Source organism: Rhinopithecus bieti, unplaced genomic scaffold (genome assembly GCF_001698545.2).
Source record: "Rhinopithecus bieti isolate Rb0 unplaced genomic scaffold, ASM169854v2 scaffold_3043, whole genome shotgun sequence".
Classification (NCBI taxonomy): domain Eukaryota; kingdom Metazoa; phylum Chordata; class Mammalia; order Primates; family Cercopithecidae; genus Rhinopithecus; species Rhinopithecus bieti.
The window spans coordinates 2,894,208-2,910,338 of record NW_016804580.1 but is presented as its reverse complement, the minus strand read 5'-3'; the positions used below and the strand labels follow the sequence as shown (position 1 = coordinate 2,910,338).

The 16,131-nt window shown below is 39.8% G+C and overlaps 1 protein-coding gene across 1 annotated transcript; it reads right to left on the bottom strand.

Annotated features, from left to right (window-relative positions):
- Window positions 1–314: 314 nt before the first annotated feature.
- On the bottom strand, window positions 315–15,185 carry LOC108527758 (ADP-ribosylation factor-like protein 5B). Its single transcript, XM_017869223.1, has 5 exons — window positions 14,843–15,185; window positions 8,514–8,574; window positions 6,310–6,457; window positions 1,979–2,062; window positions 315–470 (listed from the first exon to the last, which is right to left on the bottom strand). Exons 1-5 carry the CDS (start codon window positions 14,889–14,891, stop codon window positions 315–317), a joined length of 498 nt encoding a protein of 165 aa, XP_017724712.1. The 5' UTR covers window positions 14,892–15,185.
- Window positions 15,186–16,131: the final 946 nt, after the last annotated feature.

Here is a 16,131-nt window from a genome sequence, read left to right as displayed (position 1 = left end):
AAAGGTGACATTACAGTTTTTTTCTCAGTATATGATAAAGGCAACAAAGAACATCAAAAAATTTGGATTATGAAAACTTAATTCAATAGTTTATTGCTTTTTGGTAAAGTGTTATATTTACATTAAAAGTTTTTCAGTTGCCAGTGATTTTACTAGAATTATTTCTATGTTGTAAGCCTGAGACACATTATAAAAATCACCTTTAATTAAGAACAAACAAACAGAAAAGGAACAGGACCCAAGAAGAAAACAAGTTGGCCTAAAAAGTTGAAAGAAATTTGAAAGAAGTCCTACCTCCCCTCAGACCGATAAACTTACCCTTCTCCTGTGAGAGCACAGCAGGACTGAATGTGCCATGGATGATCCTTAATTGAACTAAGGGTGAGGTATTTTGAGATTTCAGCTGCTGTCATACACCCTTTCATATCCTGTTTATTTGCAAAGATAAGGACTGCAGCCTTCCGTAAATCCTGCAATCAAGACAAAATACTTCTAATATGTGAAATACCACAATTTAAATTTAAATTTAACCAGCTGAACAGTTATAATGAAGTGCTTCTACTTTAACATAATCGGGCACTAATATTTAATATAATCTCAAATATCCATAATTTCATTATTCATTCTAACAGATAAATAATTATTTTTATTTTTGAGTCAAATTGGACAAACTGAAAAAAAATTCAAAAAAATTTGAATTTTAAATACTGACTCAAAACTACATAAGTAATATTCTAATAGGTAAATATGGTAGTATGTTGCCAAACACTAGAGTTTCTCCAAAACTTAAAAGTAGAGTACTGGTGGTAGGAGTTGGGCAATACTTCTTACTTACTAATCTTTGTATAACATAAGCCCATTGGTTAATATTCATTTCAGTATTGTTTATACTATGAAAACATTAGAAGAATAGATTGACTGTGATATATTCATACTGTGGAAAACTATACAGTTGTTAAAAGGAATGAACTAAAGCAGTACATATTAACATGGATATATCAGAATGTATTATCATGGATAAGTCACAATGTTGTACAAAAAGAGCAAGATTCAGAAAGATATATATTATATAGTATTAGTTTTAAAAACATGGAATACAGGCCAGGCACAGTGGCTCGCACCTGTAATCCCAGCACTTTGGGAGGCTGAGGCAGGTGGATCACGAGGTCAGGAATTCAGGACCAGCCTGGCCAAGATGGTGAAACCCCATCTCTACTAAAAATACAAAAATTAACCGGGAGTAGTGGCGGGCGCCTGTAATCCCAGCTACTCAGGAGGCTGAGGCAGAGAACTGCTTGAACTGGAAGGCAGAGGTTGCAGTGAGCCAAGATTGCGCCATTGTACTCCAGCCTGGGCGACAGAGCAAGACTCTGTCTTAAAAAAAACAAAACAAAAAAACATGGAATACAATACTCTGTATAACTTCAAGACATAAAAATGTAGTAAAAGTATAAAAACATGCATAAGAATACCAATCACTACTTTTAGGATAGTAGATACCTCTGAAAGAGAAGGGAAGAAAATCAGATTGGCAAGGTATCTTAAGATATTTCATATCTTATGTTGATATGGTACATGAATGTGTTTTACTAAGTTTTCTTAAATATCTGAAATACTTAGAATTAAGTGATCTTGAGTTATTCATTAAAAAACTTTCAGTTACTATAAACTTTTGGGGAAAAGACCCTTAAGTTTTCCTTTTGTTTATCTCATTTATCCGACTTTTAAAGGCATGCTTAAGTAACTTTAGGATTGAAAAATTTTTGCAATAACAGTAGTAATCTACAATTAATGTCTTAGAGTTAAGTTTGAAAAAATAATGAGCATTTTTTTTTACCTCAAGACTTTCATCAGTCTTGTATGTAAAGCTGCGTTAATAATAAAATAGCCAACATCATATCACATTAAAGCAAAAAAGCAAAGGCAATGTACAGATACTTTACTACATTGTTTTTTAAAGATTTACTTTAAAATTTACCTCATGAGCCAACATTCTGTATAATTCTTCTTTTGTAATAGCTAGTCGTTCCCTGTCAATGCTATCAACAACAAGAATGATGAACTAGAAGAAAATTAAAAGGAAAGACAGAAAATTGAATGGGATGTTGAAAAGTTTTCTGTAAAACCACTCAAGTAATCTAAGTACTTTTTTCTACACGGCATCATCATCATCATAAAACATCTACTGCTTTTCATCATAAACAGCTTTTACAATACTGAATCACATCAAGCAGTAAAATCCAAATGTTAATGATAAGAAAATAACTCAAAACTTCAACAAATAAAACTGTGCCCAACTTGATTTTTTTAAAGTGATGCCTGAATACATAATACTATGATTTGTTTTCAAATGCTGGTAGTAAAAGTAATTTTTTAAAAGAAACTTATATTAATTTCAGTAATATTTTCCACTAAAACTTCAAAGTACTCCATTATCATTCATCTAAACAGTCAATAATCACTTACTTCTATGTACCACAATCTCCTAACTCTTAGAAAGAAAAGCTAGTTTGAAAGAAAAAGATAAATGCATTTTAAAAATAAGACAATTTTATAAAACAATATCAACCATAAATGCTCAAGACTGAAACATATATACTTAGGCATTAATATATTGGAGATGCAGGGGAAATTAAAGGCAAGCCAGAAAAAAGAGGAGAAATCTGTTGGTAAAGCTATACATGAAAAAAGGTAGGTCTTGCATATTAAAAAGTAAGAAGATATAGGCCAGGCATGGTGGCTCACACACACGTAATCCCAGCGCTCTGGGAGGTAAGGTGGTATGATCGTTTGAGCCCAGGAGTTTGAGACCACCTTGGGCAACATAGTGAGACCCTGTCTCTCTACAGAAAATAAAAAATAAAAACTAGCCATGCATGTAGTCCCACCTACTTGGGAGGCTAAGGTGGGAGGACTGCTTTGAGCCTAGGAAGTTGAGGCTGTACTGAGAATCATGCAACTGCACTCCAACCTGGGTGACATAGAGGCCCTAACTCATTTAAAAAAAATATGGAGGGGCGGGTGAGGAGAAGGAGGAAATGGAAGAGACGATACAGCGAAAAAGGGCCCTTAAACTGTTAACACTTTATACAGAATAAAAAGTTAGGAAATGAGATGAAATGATGCTATTACAGCAGGAGATAGATGCAAAATAAACAGACATGAAGGGTGGAATTAGATTACAGAGATGACTTTAAAATTAGGGAAACAGGCTACGCGCGGTGGCTCATGCCTGTAATCCCAGCACTTTGTGAGGCCAAGGTGGGGGGATCACTTGAGGACAGTTCAAGACCAACCAGGCCAACATGGTAAAACTCTGTCTCTATTAAAAATACAAAAATTAGCCAGGTATGGTGGTATGTACCTGTAGTCCCAGCTACTCGAGAGGCTGAGGCAGGGGAATCCTTCGAACCTGGGAGGTGGAGGTTACAGTGAGCAGAGATGGAGCCACTGCTCTCCAGCCTGGGTGACAGAGTAAGACTCTGTCTCAAAAAAATAAATAAATAAATAATAAAAATAAATAAAATTAAGAGAACAGACAACTAATCTGAATATAAACTGAGTTGGGTTTACAAGGGAATAAATGGAAAAAAAGTCACGTGGCAAAGGAGGAATCAACAGAATATGAGGATGCAACTGTGAGTTAATGAGAGGAAGGTGTCAGGAGTTACTTAATACCTGTAACTTCTTGTAATATAATGGACATACTGCAGCTTTTGGGTGACTCTTCCACATGAAGAATTTTCAAAAAGCAAAGTGACAGTTTTCTTTGTAGTAATTTTGATATTCTTGTAGAGATCACTCATTAAAAGAATATTTCATGCAAATGGCATCAGTAATGGATTATCTCTTTCTGGACATATGCTAAGTCCTCTAGAGTTTCAGTCATTTCAAGAACTACCCTTTTGAAACACTTTAAGTACACATGGATTCACTAGAATCAACTTTGACCTATTCATTAATGAGAACTGTCCCTTTCACAGCTGGAGTTAACTGTGAGCTTTCAACTACTAACAAATCTGATGTTTAAATTAATCATATGCTATAATGTCGTTTGTCCCTTACTTTTTTTTTTTTTTGAGAGCCAGTGAGACTTTGTCACCCAGGCTGGAGTGCAGTGGTGCTATCTCAGCTCACTGCCACCTCTGCCTCCCAGGTTCAAGCTATTCTCATGCCTCAGCCTCTAGAGTAGCTGGGACTACAAGCACATGCCACCATGCCTAGCTAATTTTTCTGTTTTTAGTAGAGATGGGGTTTTACCATGTTGGCCACGCTGGTCTTGAACTCCTGGCCTCAAGCAATCTGCCCACCTAGGCCTAACAATGTGCTGGGATTACAGGAGTGTGCCACTGCATCTGGCCCTTCTCTTACTTTCTAACTTATTCTAGTTTCAGAACACTATTTTACTGTATAAACATGTAAGCTACCCTTTAACTATACTATTTGCTTACCAACATCTTCTGCATACCCAATAAAATAATTAAGTGCTACCACAAGTTCTGAGTATCTATGATATGCCATCTTTGTTTACTACTTACATATTGCATTGGAATATATACACACATACACATATGCTATTATAATATAAATCTAGAACAATACATGTTTTTTATTTAAAAAGGCAACTTTGTTCACCAAAAATTCTTCATATTACATCCTTTTCTACCTCCTCCTTTCCAACTCCATTTTTTTTTTTTTTTTGAGACAGTCTTGTTTTGTCACCCAGTCTGGAGTGTAGTGGTGCTACCTCGGCTCACTGCAAACTCTGACTCCCGGATTCAAGTGATTCTCCTGCCTCAGCCTCCCGAGTAGCTGGGACTACAAGTGCACCCCACAACGCCCAGCTAATTTTTTATATTTTTAGTAGAGACGGGGTTTCACCTGTGTTAGCCAGGATGGTCTCGATCTCCTGACCTTATGATCCGCCCACCTTGGCCTCCCAAAGTGCTGGGATTACAGGCCTGAGCCACCACGCCCGGCCCAACTCCAATTTTTAAAAGGTCTTGGCCAGGCGCGGTGGCTCACGCCTGTAATCCCAGTACTTTGGGAGGCCGAGGCGGGCAGATCATGAGGTCAGGAGATCGAGACCATCCTTGCTAACACGGTGAAACCCCGTCTCCACTAAAAATACAAAAAATTAGCCAGGCGTGGTGGTAGGCGCCTGTAGTCCCAGCTACTCGGGAGGCTGAGGCAGGAGAATGGTGTAAATCCGGGAGGCGGAGCTTGCAATGAGCTGAGATTGCGCTACTGCACTCCAGGCTGGGCGACAGAGTGAGACTGTCTCAAAAAAAAAAAAAAAAGTCTCATTTTAGAAAAAATAATTGGTTAGGCGTACTTCTTTGCAAAGAACAATTAAATGGATGCAATTGTGAACTCATACTCTCAAGGATAAATCTCTCTAAACTACACTGAATGGCCTTAAAAAAATATCTGCCTCTAAGAAGAAATAAAAGCAGAAATAAAATATGAATATATCCAGGTTTGTTCCCCAAGCTAGCTCTGAACTCATAAGCGGCAGAGAACTGAGAGATGATTTGCAAATCCACTTTTTTTAAATTAAAAAAAAAAAAACTACCAACATTTTGAATGTTCATGTTATAAGAAATTTTTAAATTAATAAAATACTTCATTCCTCTCCTGGTCAGGGTCTCTTAGAAAGTTGTGAGATGTTGGGGAAAGCTATATAATTTCTCCATGTATCAGATCTTTCCAACCCTGGAGACATTAAAATCTTGTGAAGATGAACGGAGAAAGCCTGGCCAACAGTAAGCACTCAACTAATAATAGCTCCAAAGAGTCTTTCTATTCGCCTTTTCTTCTATTTGAAAACCCAAATTCTTAAGTTTCATTTATTAAATTTTATTTTATTTTAAAACAGAAACCCAAATTCTTTACAAAAAAGGATCATATTAAAAGGCAACTGTCAGGCCAGCCACGGTGGCTCAAGCCTGTAATCCCAGCACTTCGGGAGGCCAAAGAGGGGAGATCATGAGATCAGGAGTTCAAGACCAGTCTGACAAATGTGGTGAAACCCGTCTCCACTAAAAATACAAAAATTAGCTGGGAGTGGTGGCACGCCCCCTGTAATTCCAGCTACTTGGGAGGCTGAGGCAGGAGAATCGCTTGATCCCAGCAGGCGGAGACTGCAGTGAGCCAAGATCACGCCACTGCACTCCAGCCTGGTGACTGAGCAAGACTCCTTCTCAAAAAAAAAAGGGCAACTATCAATACACCCAGGTCCAGCCTATCTACTTTCTAGGTTTACTCTTCAGACCTTTCGATTAAAATTCAAAATTCATCTTAACATACCTCTGTGTTTGAGTAATATGTGTTCCAGGATGATCGCAGAGACTCCTGACCACCAATATCCCACATAAGAAAATGAGTGTTCTTCACCACTATTTCTTCAACATTGCTTCCTATGGTTGGAGAAGTATGAACCACTTCATTCATTAAGCTGTTGAACGACACCATAAAAGCTCTTGTAAATCTTGAGAATCTGAAGCAACTTTTATCTCTGTATTTTTAAGATCAATGAACCTTCTGCACCAATGATGATGATCATTAACATGAAAATTAGAAACCTGGAGAACATTTGTGCAAATAAACATATAGACAACAACTCCAGAAGAAAGACTTGCTTTATTTTTATTTATTTATTTTTTTTAATGGATTGCAAGCTTGATGGAAAAGAAAGGAAACAGTGTGGTGTGAATTTGCATTTCTGTGGCCAAAAATTCCAATTCCACCATGCCCTGTTATCAGTGAGATAAGACCCAATGTCCCATCCCACCCTGAAAAGCAAGTTTCTAGGCGACTGTGACACCAATACTTGCAAAAGAGAAAATATTGGATAATAGGCTATCTATAATTTTGAAGACTGTCTAAATTGAGACTTAGCCACAACAATTAGTTCAGGCTTTTTAATCTAAAGTAGTCCTGAAAATAAGACCATGGGCAAGTGAAAATTTATATTAACTATAAACATATTTAGAAGGCCAGGCGTGGTGGCTCACGCCTGTAATTCTAGCACTTTGGGTGCAACACCTGAGGTCAAGAATTTGAGACCATCCTGACCAACATGGTGAAACCTCGTCTCCACTAAAAATACAAAAATTTGCAGGGTGTGGTGGCGGGCGCCTGTAATCCCAGCTACTCAGGAAGCTGAGGCAGGAGAACCGCTTGAACCTAGAAAGTGAATGTTGCAGTGAGTGGAGATCACGCCATTGCACTCTAGCCTCAGTAACAGAGCAAAACTAGGTCTCAAATATGCGTGTGTGTGTGTGTATATATATATATACACATATACATATATTTAGAATACTGATGCTCATACTTCTTGTGTTATCATAATCATTGGTAAAGCTACATTAATCAATTAATTCAACAAATATGCCCTTGCTGGTAACACGTCAGTACTGTGTTGGAGGAGGCTTGCAATTTTCTCTTGCGTTTTATGTATATTTTTGAAGCCATGTGTAAAATTATTTCAACAAAGATGACAGGTTCCTGAAATGTTTATATGTGATGTTTAAAAGCTAATTCATATTTAAACACATAATCACCAATGAATGAAAATGTTTTCAAGAGAAATAAGTAGTTACACAACTCTGAAACAACAAACTTCAAGTCAGTAGCTTTTAGCAAAGTAGTTGAAAATGTGTTAATCGCTGGCTAATGAAGTACTTCTGGCAAGCTGAAGTACGTCTTCAGCTTCTTCAGCTAAAGGGCTGTCTTCTAACGCAAGATGAGTGGGAAGGGGTACACAATGGTGCAAAGAATTGTAGAACTATTTTGTTAAAGTGATTGGTAGATCCATTTCTATTCCTTAATAAGGATCATTTCATTGGCACTGAAAGGATAATGGAAGGTACTCTGACAAGCGGAATGATGAGCTGTGAAAATTTCCTAAGGTATTAATAGATTTCTCTGAAAGTCTCAAGACTCTTCCTCTTGCAAGCTACTACAGCAATATTTTCAGCAGTGATCACATTTCTTTTGACTTGACAAGTCTGGCTACGTTAAAAAATTCCAAAGCTATTAGTCAGAAGGGTAGCAATGGCTTTCTAGAGCTATCAATTTATTTACATAAACCCAAGTGTGGGTAGAACTAAATGAAATCCACTCTATCACCTCATCCCAGCACTTTAATATGCGCTTTATTTATTTTAGTTTAACATAAATTTCTTTCTTTCAAGGCCAGAAAACAGTGTTTGTGAAGGGTTTAGCAAATGTTTATTTCACTCACTTTTCTATAGATTGTGTTTGGTAAAATTAAAACAAAACCAGATGAGTTAATGGGTACAGCACACCAACATGGCACATGTATACATATGTAACAAATCTGCACGTTGTGCACATGTACCCTAGAACTTAAAGTATAATAATTTTAAAAAAATTAAAAAAATACATATTTAAGTTTTTCCATCATTATTATAATGCATCTCTTATTAATTATAAACACATTAGTTTCAATAACTAGTGAAAACTGTTTAATAAACACCCATACTTACAATTGGTAAAGAATGGTGGTTTTCCCTGCATTATCCAGTCCCACTATAATTACTTTGTGTTCTACAAAAAGAAAGCAAACCATAAACATTTAACATTACTGCAATTACATGCTCTCAACAATGATTATTAGTTAGCTCATTAAGAAGAATCATTCACTGAGTATCTATTACTAGACTGTTAAAATACAGAAAGAAATGTTATGATGTTAAGGCTACCCAGGTTAAGTAACACAATCAATTATCATTGATTCTCTGTCTAGTTCTCTTGTAAAAGAATGTGGGAGATGGGTAAGCAGGAAACACCAGCAAAGTTGGTCACTTATATTGCATCTAGGGGAGAGGAGATCCAAATATTAATCTAGGTAAAAATTATAACCTAAAATGTAAGTTTTCTAAAAGCCTGTTTTACAGACCTTTTAGCTCTGTACCAATCAAGTTAACTTTTTATCAAAATGTTTTCATATCTGTAAGTCTTCCCACCTATGGATACCAGGATCTGTTTCTTATTCTCACTTAAAAATCCCATGAGGTTAAAATGGAAATGTTTCATCTGTCACAAAGACAAACGTACACTCTCAAGTTTTTATGCAATTGCTCATTGTTTAACAATTTTTCAATCGGCTTCTACAGTTCTTTCAAGCAGATTCTGTTTCTGCTCTTTGTACAACGAAAATCTCTTCATTTCTTTCCTTCTTTGGGTGCCATGCACTACATATTCACCTCTTTTAATAAGTAGTTGCTAAAGTTCATCTAATTATTCTGTTAAGCGGTACATATTCTGCAATGTCCTTTGAATACAGAAAACACTCCAGATACCATCTTTCCTAGATTTTAACTTATGCCAAGTATACTAAAGATCCCCTTCTCCAAGGCAGAAGAATGCTTTAAAAGTTACAAGTTAACATCAACAGGGTAAGTAGGGAAGTTGCCACAGAATCACAACACAGTTGATTTATAGGCAACGACTGGGCACATCTCATACCAGAACCCTACCCTTCTTGATGACCTCTGGTGAATGTCAACATTCTGGTCATACAATCAACTATCAGCTCATATTCCTAAAGTTGTAAAACTTTATCAGCCAAAAAAAGAGGGACCAAGAAAAGATAAGTTCTTGAGACATGCAGGTCTTCTAATGACCTACACACTCTAGGTACAGCCTATAACAGTGCAGGATAAACAGACATGGTCCTCTAGAAGGGCTATTTTCACTATGGTAGAAGCTGCTTTGTAAAACAAAACAAAACTTGCCTGCTTAGTATAACCCACTATAATTCTCCTTATTTATTTATTTGAGACAGGGTCTTGCTTTGTTGCCCAGGTTGGAGTGCAGTGGCATGATCAAGACTCACTGCAGCCTCGAACTCCCAGGCTCAAGTGATCCGCCTACCTGAACATCCTGAGTAGCTGGGACCACAGGTGCAGGCCACCATGCCTGGCTACATATCCTTTAATTTCTAATGAAGCCAATCTTTTAAGTATTACCCTGTTTGTTATCCCTTAAAGTACAAGAACTTGTATCAGTGAAGGAACAAACGGACTGCCTGGCACTGAGCATCCTACAGTTTGGTGACAGCTAGAAGCTCCACCTACCAAGCATCTAGAGAAAACAACATGCCTGCAGTGGTGAGAGGGAAGCCAGTAGTTTAAAGATAAGCAAAACTCGAAGGCAGATAATTCCACTGGGACAAAGGAATGGAGGGATAGTACCAGATGGCTCCTTGTTGAAGCAACTCAAGTGAATACCCAGGTCATTTTCAAACAATCCTGCTCCTTGCTTCACATCTTGCATTGTGATGCTTCACACAATACTGAAGGCCCGTGACGGTAAAACTCACCAATAATGCATCATTTTGAAAGGTAGGTCCCAATGTGAAGTAATTTTAGGTTAAGACACTACTGTTACTATCAGTTATAGTAAATCAGAATGTTTTAGGCCAGGCGCAATGGCTCGCACCTGTAATTCCAATACTTTGGGAGGCCAAGGAGAAGTGATGAGTTGAATCTCGGAGTTTGAGACCAAACTGGGCAATACAGTAAGACCCCATCTCTTAAAAAAAAAAAGTTAGCCAGGTTGGGCATGGTGGCTCACACCTGTAATCCCAGCACTTTGGGAGGCCGAGGTGGGCGGATCACAAGATCAGGAGTTTGACACCAAGCTGGCCAATATGGTAAAACCCCATTTCTATTAAAAATTCAAAAATTAGCCAGGCGTGGTGGCAGGTGCCTATAGTCCCAGCTATTTGGGAGGCTGAGGCAGGAGAACTGCTTGAACCCAGGAGGTGGAGGGGGCAGTGAGCCAAGATCGTGCCACTGCACTCCAGCCTGGTGACAGAGCAAGACTCCATCTCAAAAAAAAAAAAAAAAAAATGGTCTGGAAGACAGGATGCAGACAGATGATAAGTTTAAGTTTGGTGTGATTGAAACTGGGTTAAAGTCCAGCGTTAAGGCAGAATAAGCTAAAGGAAGAAATGTGAGCCACAAGATCTGAGATCTGAGTAGTCAGAAGTAAAGGACAACAATCATACACAGTTGGCAACCGGTATTCAAAATAACATGAAATTCATGGATTTGAAAGAAATGATTAAATTATGAAATTAAGATGTTACTGTTACATAGTTCTGAAAATGAACTACAATTAAAACTGTATTTCATTTGTTCTTAATTCTGGGTAACATTAGAAATAACTGGGTGGGTGCAGTGGCTCACGCCTGTAATCCCAGCACTTTGGGAGGCCGAGGCGAGCAGATCACCTGAGGTCAGCAGTTCGAGGCCAGTCTGGCCAACATGGCGAAACCTGTCTCTACTAAAAATACCAAAATTAGCCAGGCATGGTGGCAGGTCCCTGTAATTCTACCTACTCCCAAGGCTGAGGCAGGAGAATTGCTTGAACTCGGGAGGCAGAGGTGGTAGTGAGCCGAGATCACACCACTATACTCCAGCCTGGGGGACAGAGTGAGGCTCCATCTCAAAAATCAATCAATCAATCAATCAATCAATAAAATTTAAAGACATAACTGGGCCAGGAATAGTGGCTCATGTCTGTAATCCCAGCACTTTGGGAGGCCAAGGCAGGCGGATTACCCGAGGTCAGGCGTTCAAGACCAGCCTGAAAAACCATGGTGAAACCCCATCTCCACTAAAAATACAAAAATTAGCCGGAGTGGGGGCGTGCGCCTGTAATCCCAACTACTCAGGAGGCTGAGGCAGGAGAATTGCTTGAACCCGGGAGGTGGAGGTTGCAGTGGGCCGAGATGGCACCACTTAACTCCAGCCTGGGCGACAGAGCAAGACTCCATCTCAGTTAAAAACAAACAAGTAACAAAAAAAGAAATAACTGATGACAGGTTTGTACAGTCGTAACACTGAGAGAAAAAGACTATGCCTACGAAAGTTCAAAACAAATTTAAAAAACAATGCAAAACTTTAGAGGTGAGCTATCATACACACATATGTATTTCATAGAACTACATTGATACATAAAATGTTTGCAAAGATATTCAGATTCTGAAATTACTTCCTTGAATAATAACCGTCAAAGTAAACAGTCTTCTAGTTTAAACAAGACAAAATTGCAGGAATTAATGTACTTTTAGATTGCTTTACTTAGACAACATATGCTTTAGTATACTTATTCACAGAAAGGTATCTAATTTATAAGATGCATGAGACTCTAAAATGCTACAGGAAAAAAAAAGATGAGAATGTGGAAATACTGGAAGAAAGAGAAGGGAAAGGAGTACATAAAGTAAGATCAGTAGTTCTTAACACTGGCTGCACATTCGATTTACCTTGGCACTGATGCCCAGGCCACCTCACCCCATTCTGATTTAGTTGGTGTGAGGTGGGGCTTTCAGCCTGTTATTCTAATACATCTAATTCCACTGGAATAGACATATATAGTGACAAAATTGGAAAATGCTGAGATTGGTAGTTAAATTTGTTGACTCAGAAAACAAAAATATAGGCTAAGAGACATCTGTGGATTAAACTCTTCAATGAGTCCCATTCCTTGCTCTAGTTTATGTCCTAGTCAACACTGGAGGCCCTCTGTGATAAGGTTCTCCTGGCTGTCTTTCCAATTTCATCTCCTCTTCACTCCTCGCAAGCAAACTAACACACAGCCAAGCTCAACTATTTTCAGCTTCCCTAAAAGTACCAAACTAGCTCATTCCTCTCCCTTTTGCATATTAGTCCTTCTGCCTAGAATAACATGTCCCTTCTACTCGGTCTGTCTAGCATGCTACCCAAATTCCTACTCATCTTTACATTACAGTCCAAGTATACCTTATGCTGCAGCCAACGTTATATTTTTACACATATCTGTTAAATAATTTACCACACTGCATTTTTTTTTCATGTTTGTCTCGTTTATTGATGTTTCAGTACTTTGCCAGGAAGTAAGATATCTGTCTTTTTTAACTTTGTATCTCCTATGTTAAACTCTGAAGATTGGCCTATGGCTGTATAAATAAGAATAAAATAACAGAATAACCACTGGTTCCAAATTTTCCAACGGGAAAGTTAGAGGAAAAGAAAAATTCTAAGTAGAAATGGGGATTTAGGAGGCTGAACAATTATGTGATTATAAAGGGAGCCACTGAATGTCTTTCATCATCTTCTAAATTTTCCCCTTACATCTTTTATTCCCTCTAGTCTGAGTAAGGACGCCTCCAACGAAAAATGAGCGCAGCCATGTAACAGAAAGGGCGAAAGGAAAATGGGAAAGGATATACAGGAAAAACCAACAACTGTGGTAATGTTTCAATAGTCCAGCTTAGGGGAAAGAGAAAACTGGTGACTTTTGTATTAATCTTTATACCTTTAAGCATGTCTTAAAATGCTGCTTTACGGCCGGCCGCGGTAGCTCACACCTGTAATTCCAGCACTTTGGGAGGTCGAGGTGGGTAAATCACCTGAGGTCAGAAGTTCGAGACCAGCCTGGCCTACATGGCGAAACCCTGTCTCTACTAAAGATACAAAAATAGGCCGGGTGTGGTGGTGGGCACCTGTAATCCCAGTTTCTCGGGAGGCTGAGGCACGAGAATCGCTTGAACCCAGGATGCAGAGGTTGCAGTGAGCTGAGATCGCACCACTGCACTGAAGCCTGGGCGACAGAGAAAGACTCTGTCTCAAAAAATAAATAAATAAATAAATAAATAAATAAATAAATAAATAAAACTATGTTAAACGTATGGATAATACCCACAAAGTGTGAAGCTCTGCTCACTTTGAAATCATTTGATAAGTAATATTATCTGTGGCTACTGGATACATGCATATACATATACACATGTGGGTGCCTGAATCTATATTTATAATCTTGAAAAAGACTATTTTAGTGTTCTTACCAATCTACAGAACAAGTCAACTAGAGCCATTCCATCACCTCCACAACTTCTTAAATCCAGAAAAAGATTAGATACCTACATCAGCAGTAACAAATTGGTACCAACATAAAAGGAAATAAAACTGGCTTATTAATTATGCCCGGCTCTTAAATGTAAAACGAAACGAGTTGATTTTCAAAACTGGTTTCGATCACTAAGGAACCATTCTGTTTAAAGGACGTCTAAAACTTTAACTTATCATCGGCCCCTTTTTTGGTCTGGGTGTTTTCTCTCTTCAAAAGACATCACATCTCATTCTGACTCAGAACAGGTTTTGCAACTTCTCGGCCCTTTGGACCTGCCACTTCCAGGTGTCTCATTACCTGTTCTAGACTAAGTATGCACACGTAACGTCTTACACAAAACAGAAAAGCATTTAGTTTCTGAATGCCTTAAAAAAAAAGTTTAGAATGAAGATGCTGGAAAACTCGTGTATCTGAATAGGACAACTCATTCCCAAGTCCTAGAAGAAAGGGGAAGAAATCAGAGTGAAAGTGCACTGGCTTAAGGCTCAAAGGGCAGGGCGGGAAAACAAAGCACCAACAATATTTTTTTTAAAAAGTTTTAGGTTTCTGGCCTGACACTTATCCTGGGGCTACACATAGATACAAGCAGGCTTCAATAACGACGGGAAAGGCCCTCCATACGCCTCCGGGCATCATTAGCTGTATCCCGCTTTACTTCGCCAATATCCAAACAGTCTCAGTTTGGATTCTGGGACACCAAATGCCTTCTCTTCTGCCTCCCTGTTTCTCCCACACGTCAGGTCTCTCCTGTACGTCCTCCAGGTCTAAAACACAGAGTTTCTGCCCGCCCCCTGGCCTAAGTCCCTTCCTCCTCCGCTTCTCCGAACGCTCTGTCCCCTGCCTTCCGTGTCCCCATCGGCGGCCGGACCCTCCGCCTCGGATTCGAGCTGCCGCGCAGCTCTATTCTTCTCACCTTGGTTACAGAAGAGGCTCCACAGTTTGGCGAAGATCAGCCCCATCATGAGCACCGGGGCGGGCTGCGGGGTCCCTCGGCAGCAGGTGCCGCTGCGCCGGGCCCCCTACCGCGGCGCGAGCTGCGAGGAGCCGAGGAGAACCCGCCTGATATCGCGCAGCGAGGGCACTGCTAGGCCGAGAAACCTCGACCTGACCCGTCAGAAAGCGCCGCGGCGAGTCCCCACCGGATAGCCCTTTGTTTCGAGCCCACTGAGCCCAACGCCGACCCGTAGTCCCCTCGGTCTGAGCCCACCTACCCACCACAGCCTCTCTCAGCCCCAAGCCCCGCCTCCACCCCGCCTCCCCTCCCGATCCCAGGACCACCCATCGCCGGAAGCTAGGCGCGTGACGTCGGCGCGCTTTCGGCAACCCACGCCTTCGACGTGGCGTTTTCTTCGGTTTTACTTCCGGTGGGAGAACCCCAAACTGCCGGCGACTGGGAATTTGCGGTATCACAGGGAGGTGGGGAGTTTGCTTCGGTGTGTGCTCCCTCTGATGTCAGCCTTCAAAGCGTTTGTGGGACTCCCCTTTGATTTGTGTCTCTCTGCTGCTAGCAGCTGCGGACCTGACCTCTATAGCCAGAAAAGACCATAGGTTCTCTAATTGAGCAGCCGCCGTTTGCTGCCCTTAGAAAACTCACAGAAGTGAAGAGTGTTTCTTTCTTGACTTCTTCCTGTTCCTCTAGGCAGGCGTGCTAGGGGTTAGGAGTTCTGCCGTGATTCTTTTTCATTCATTTATTCATCTATTCATTCACGTATTCATTAATTCGCTTATTCATTTATGTACTCATTGATTGACTGATTGGTTGCAGACGAGGTCGGGCTGTGTTGCCCAGGGAGTCTCAATCTCCTGGGCTCAAGCAATCTTCCTGCTTCGACTTCCCAAAGTGGTGGGATTACAGGCGTTGAGCCACCGCGCCCGGCCCCTGTCGTGATTCTTAATTCTGAAAAGAATTGATTGGGAGACGAGCCATGGAAGGCCTGTAGCCACAGAGTTCAGTTATGTGATTAATAATAACACATAATAATAACACATAGTGCCCCTTCCCATTTTGCCAAGCATTAAGTATGTTCGTGGATCCCAAATCGAAATCCACGCATAAGCCAATTCGCTATGTAATTGTTTTCAATTCCACTTTCCATGGTTAGGTTCTAGCATTGAAAAGAAAAGCTTCACAGCCTGGAATGAAACGAAACTGAATGTCCTTGAAACCATTTGACGGAGGAGCAACCTTAAAAGACTATGACT

Bases quoted from the DNA above. Each gene is read 5' to 3' on its own strand.
- LOC108527758 (XM_017869223.1), bottom strand. From the start codon at position 14,891: ATGATGGGGCTGATCTTCGCCAAACTGTGGAGCCTCTTCTGTAACCAA. The intron at 6,458-8,513 runs GTAAGTATGGGT...GTCGTTCAACAG, and splicing joins ACCACCATTCTTTACCAATT to CTTAATGAATGAAGTGGTTC. The intron at 2,063-6,309 runs GTATGTTAAGAT...ATTTTCTTCTAG, and splicing joins CATATTACTCAAACACAGAG to TTCATCATTCTTGTTGTTGA.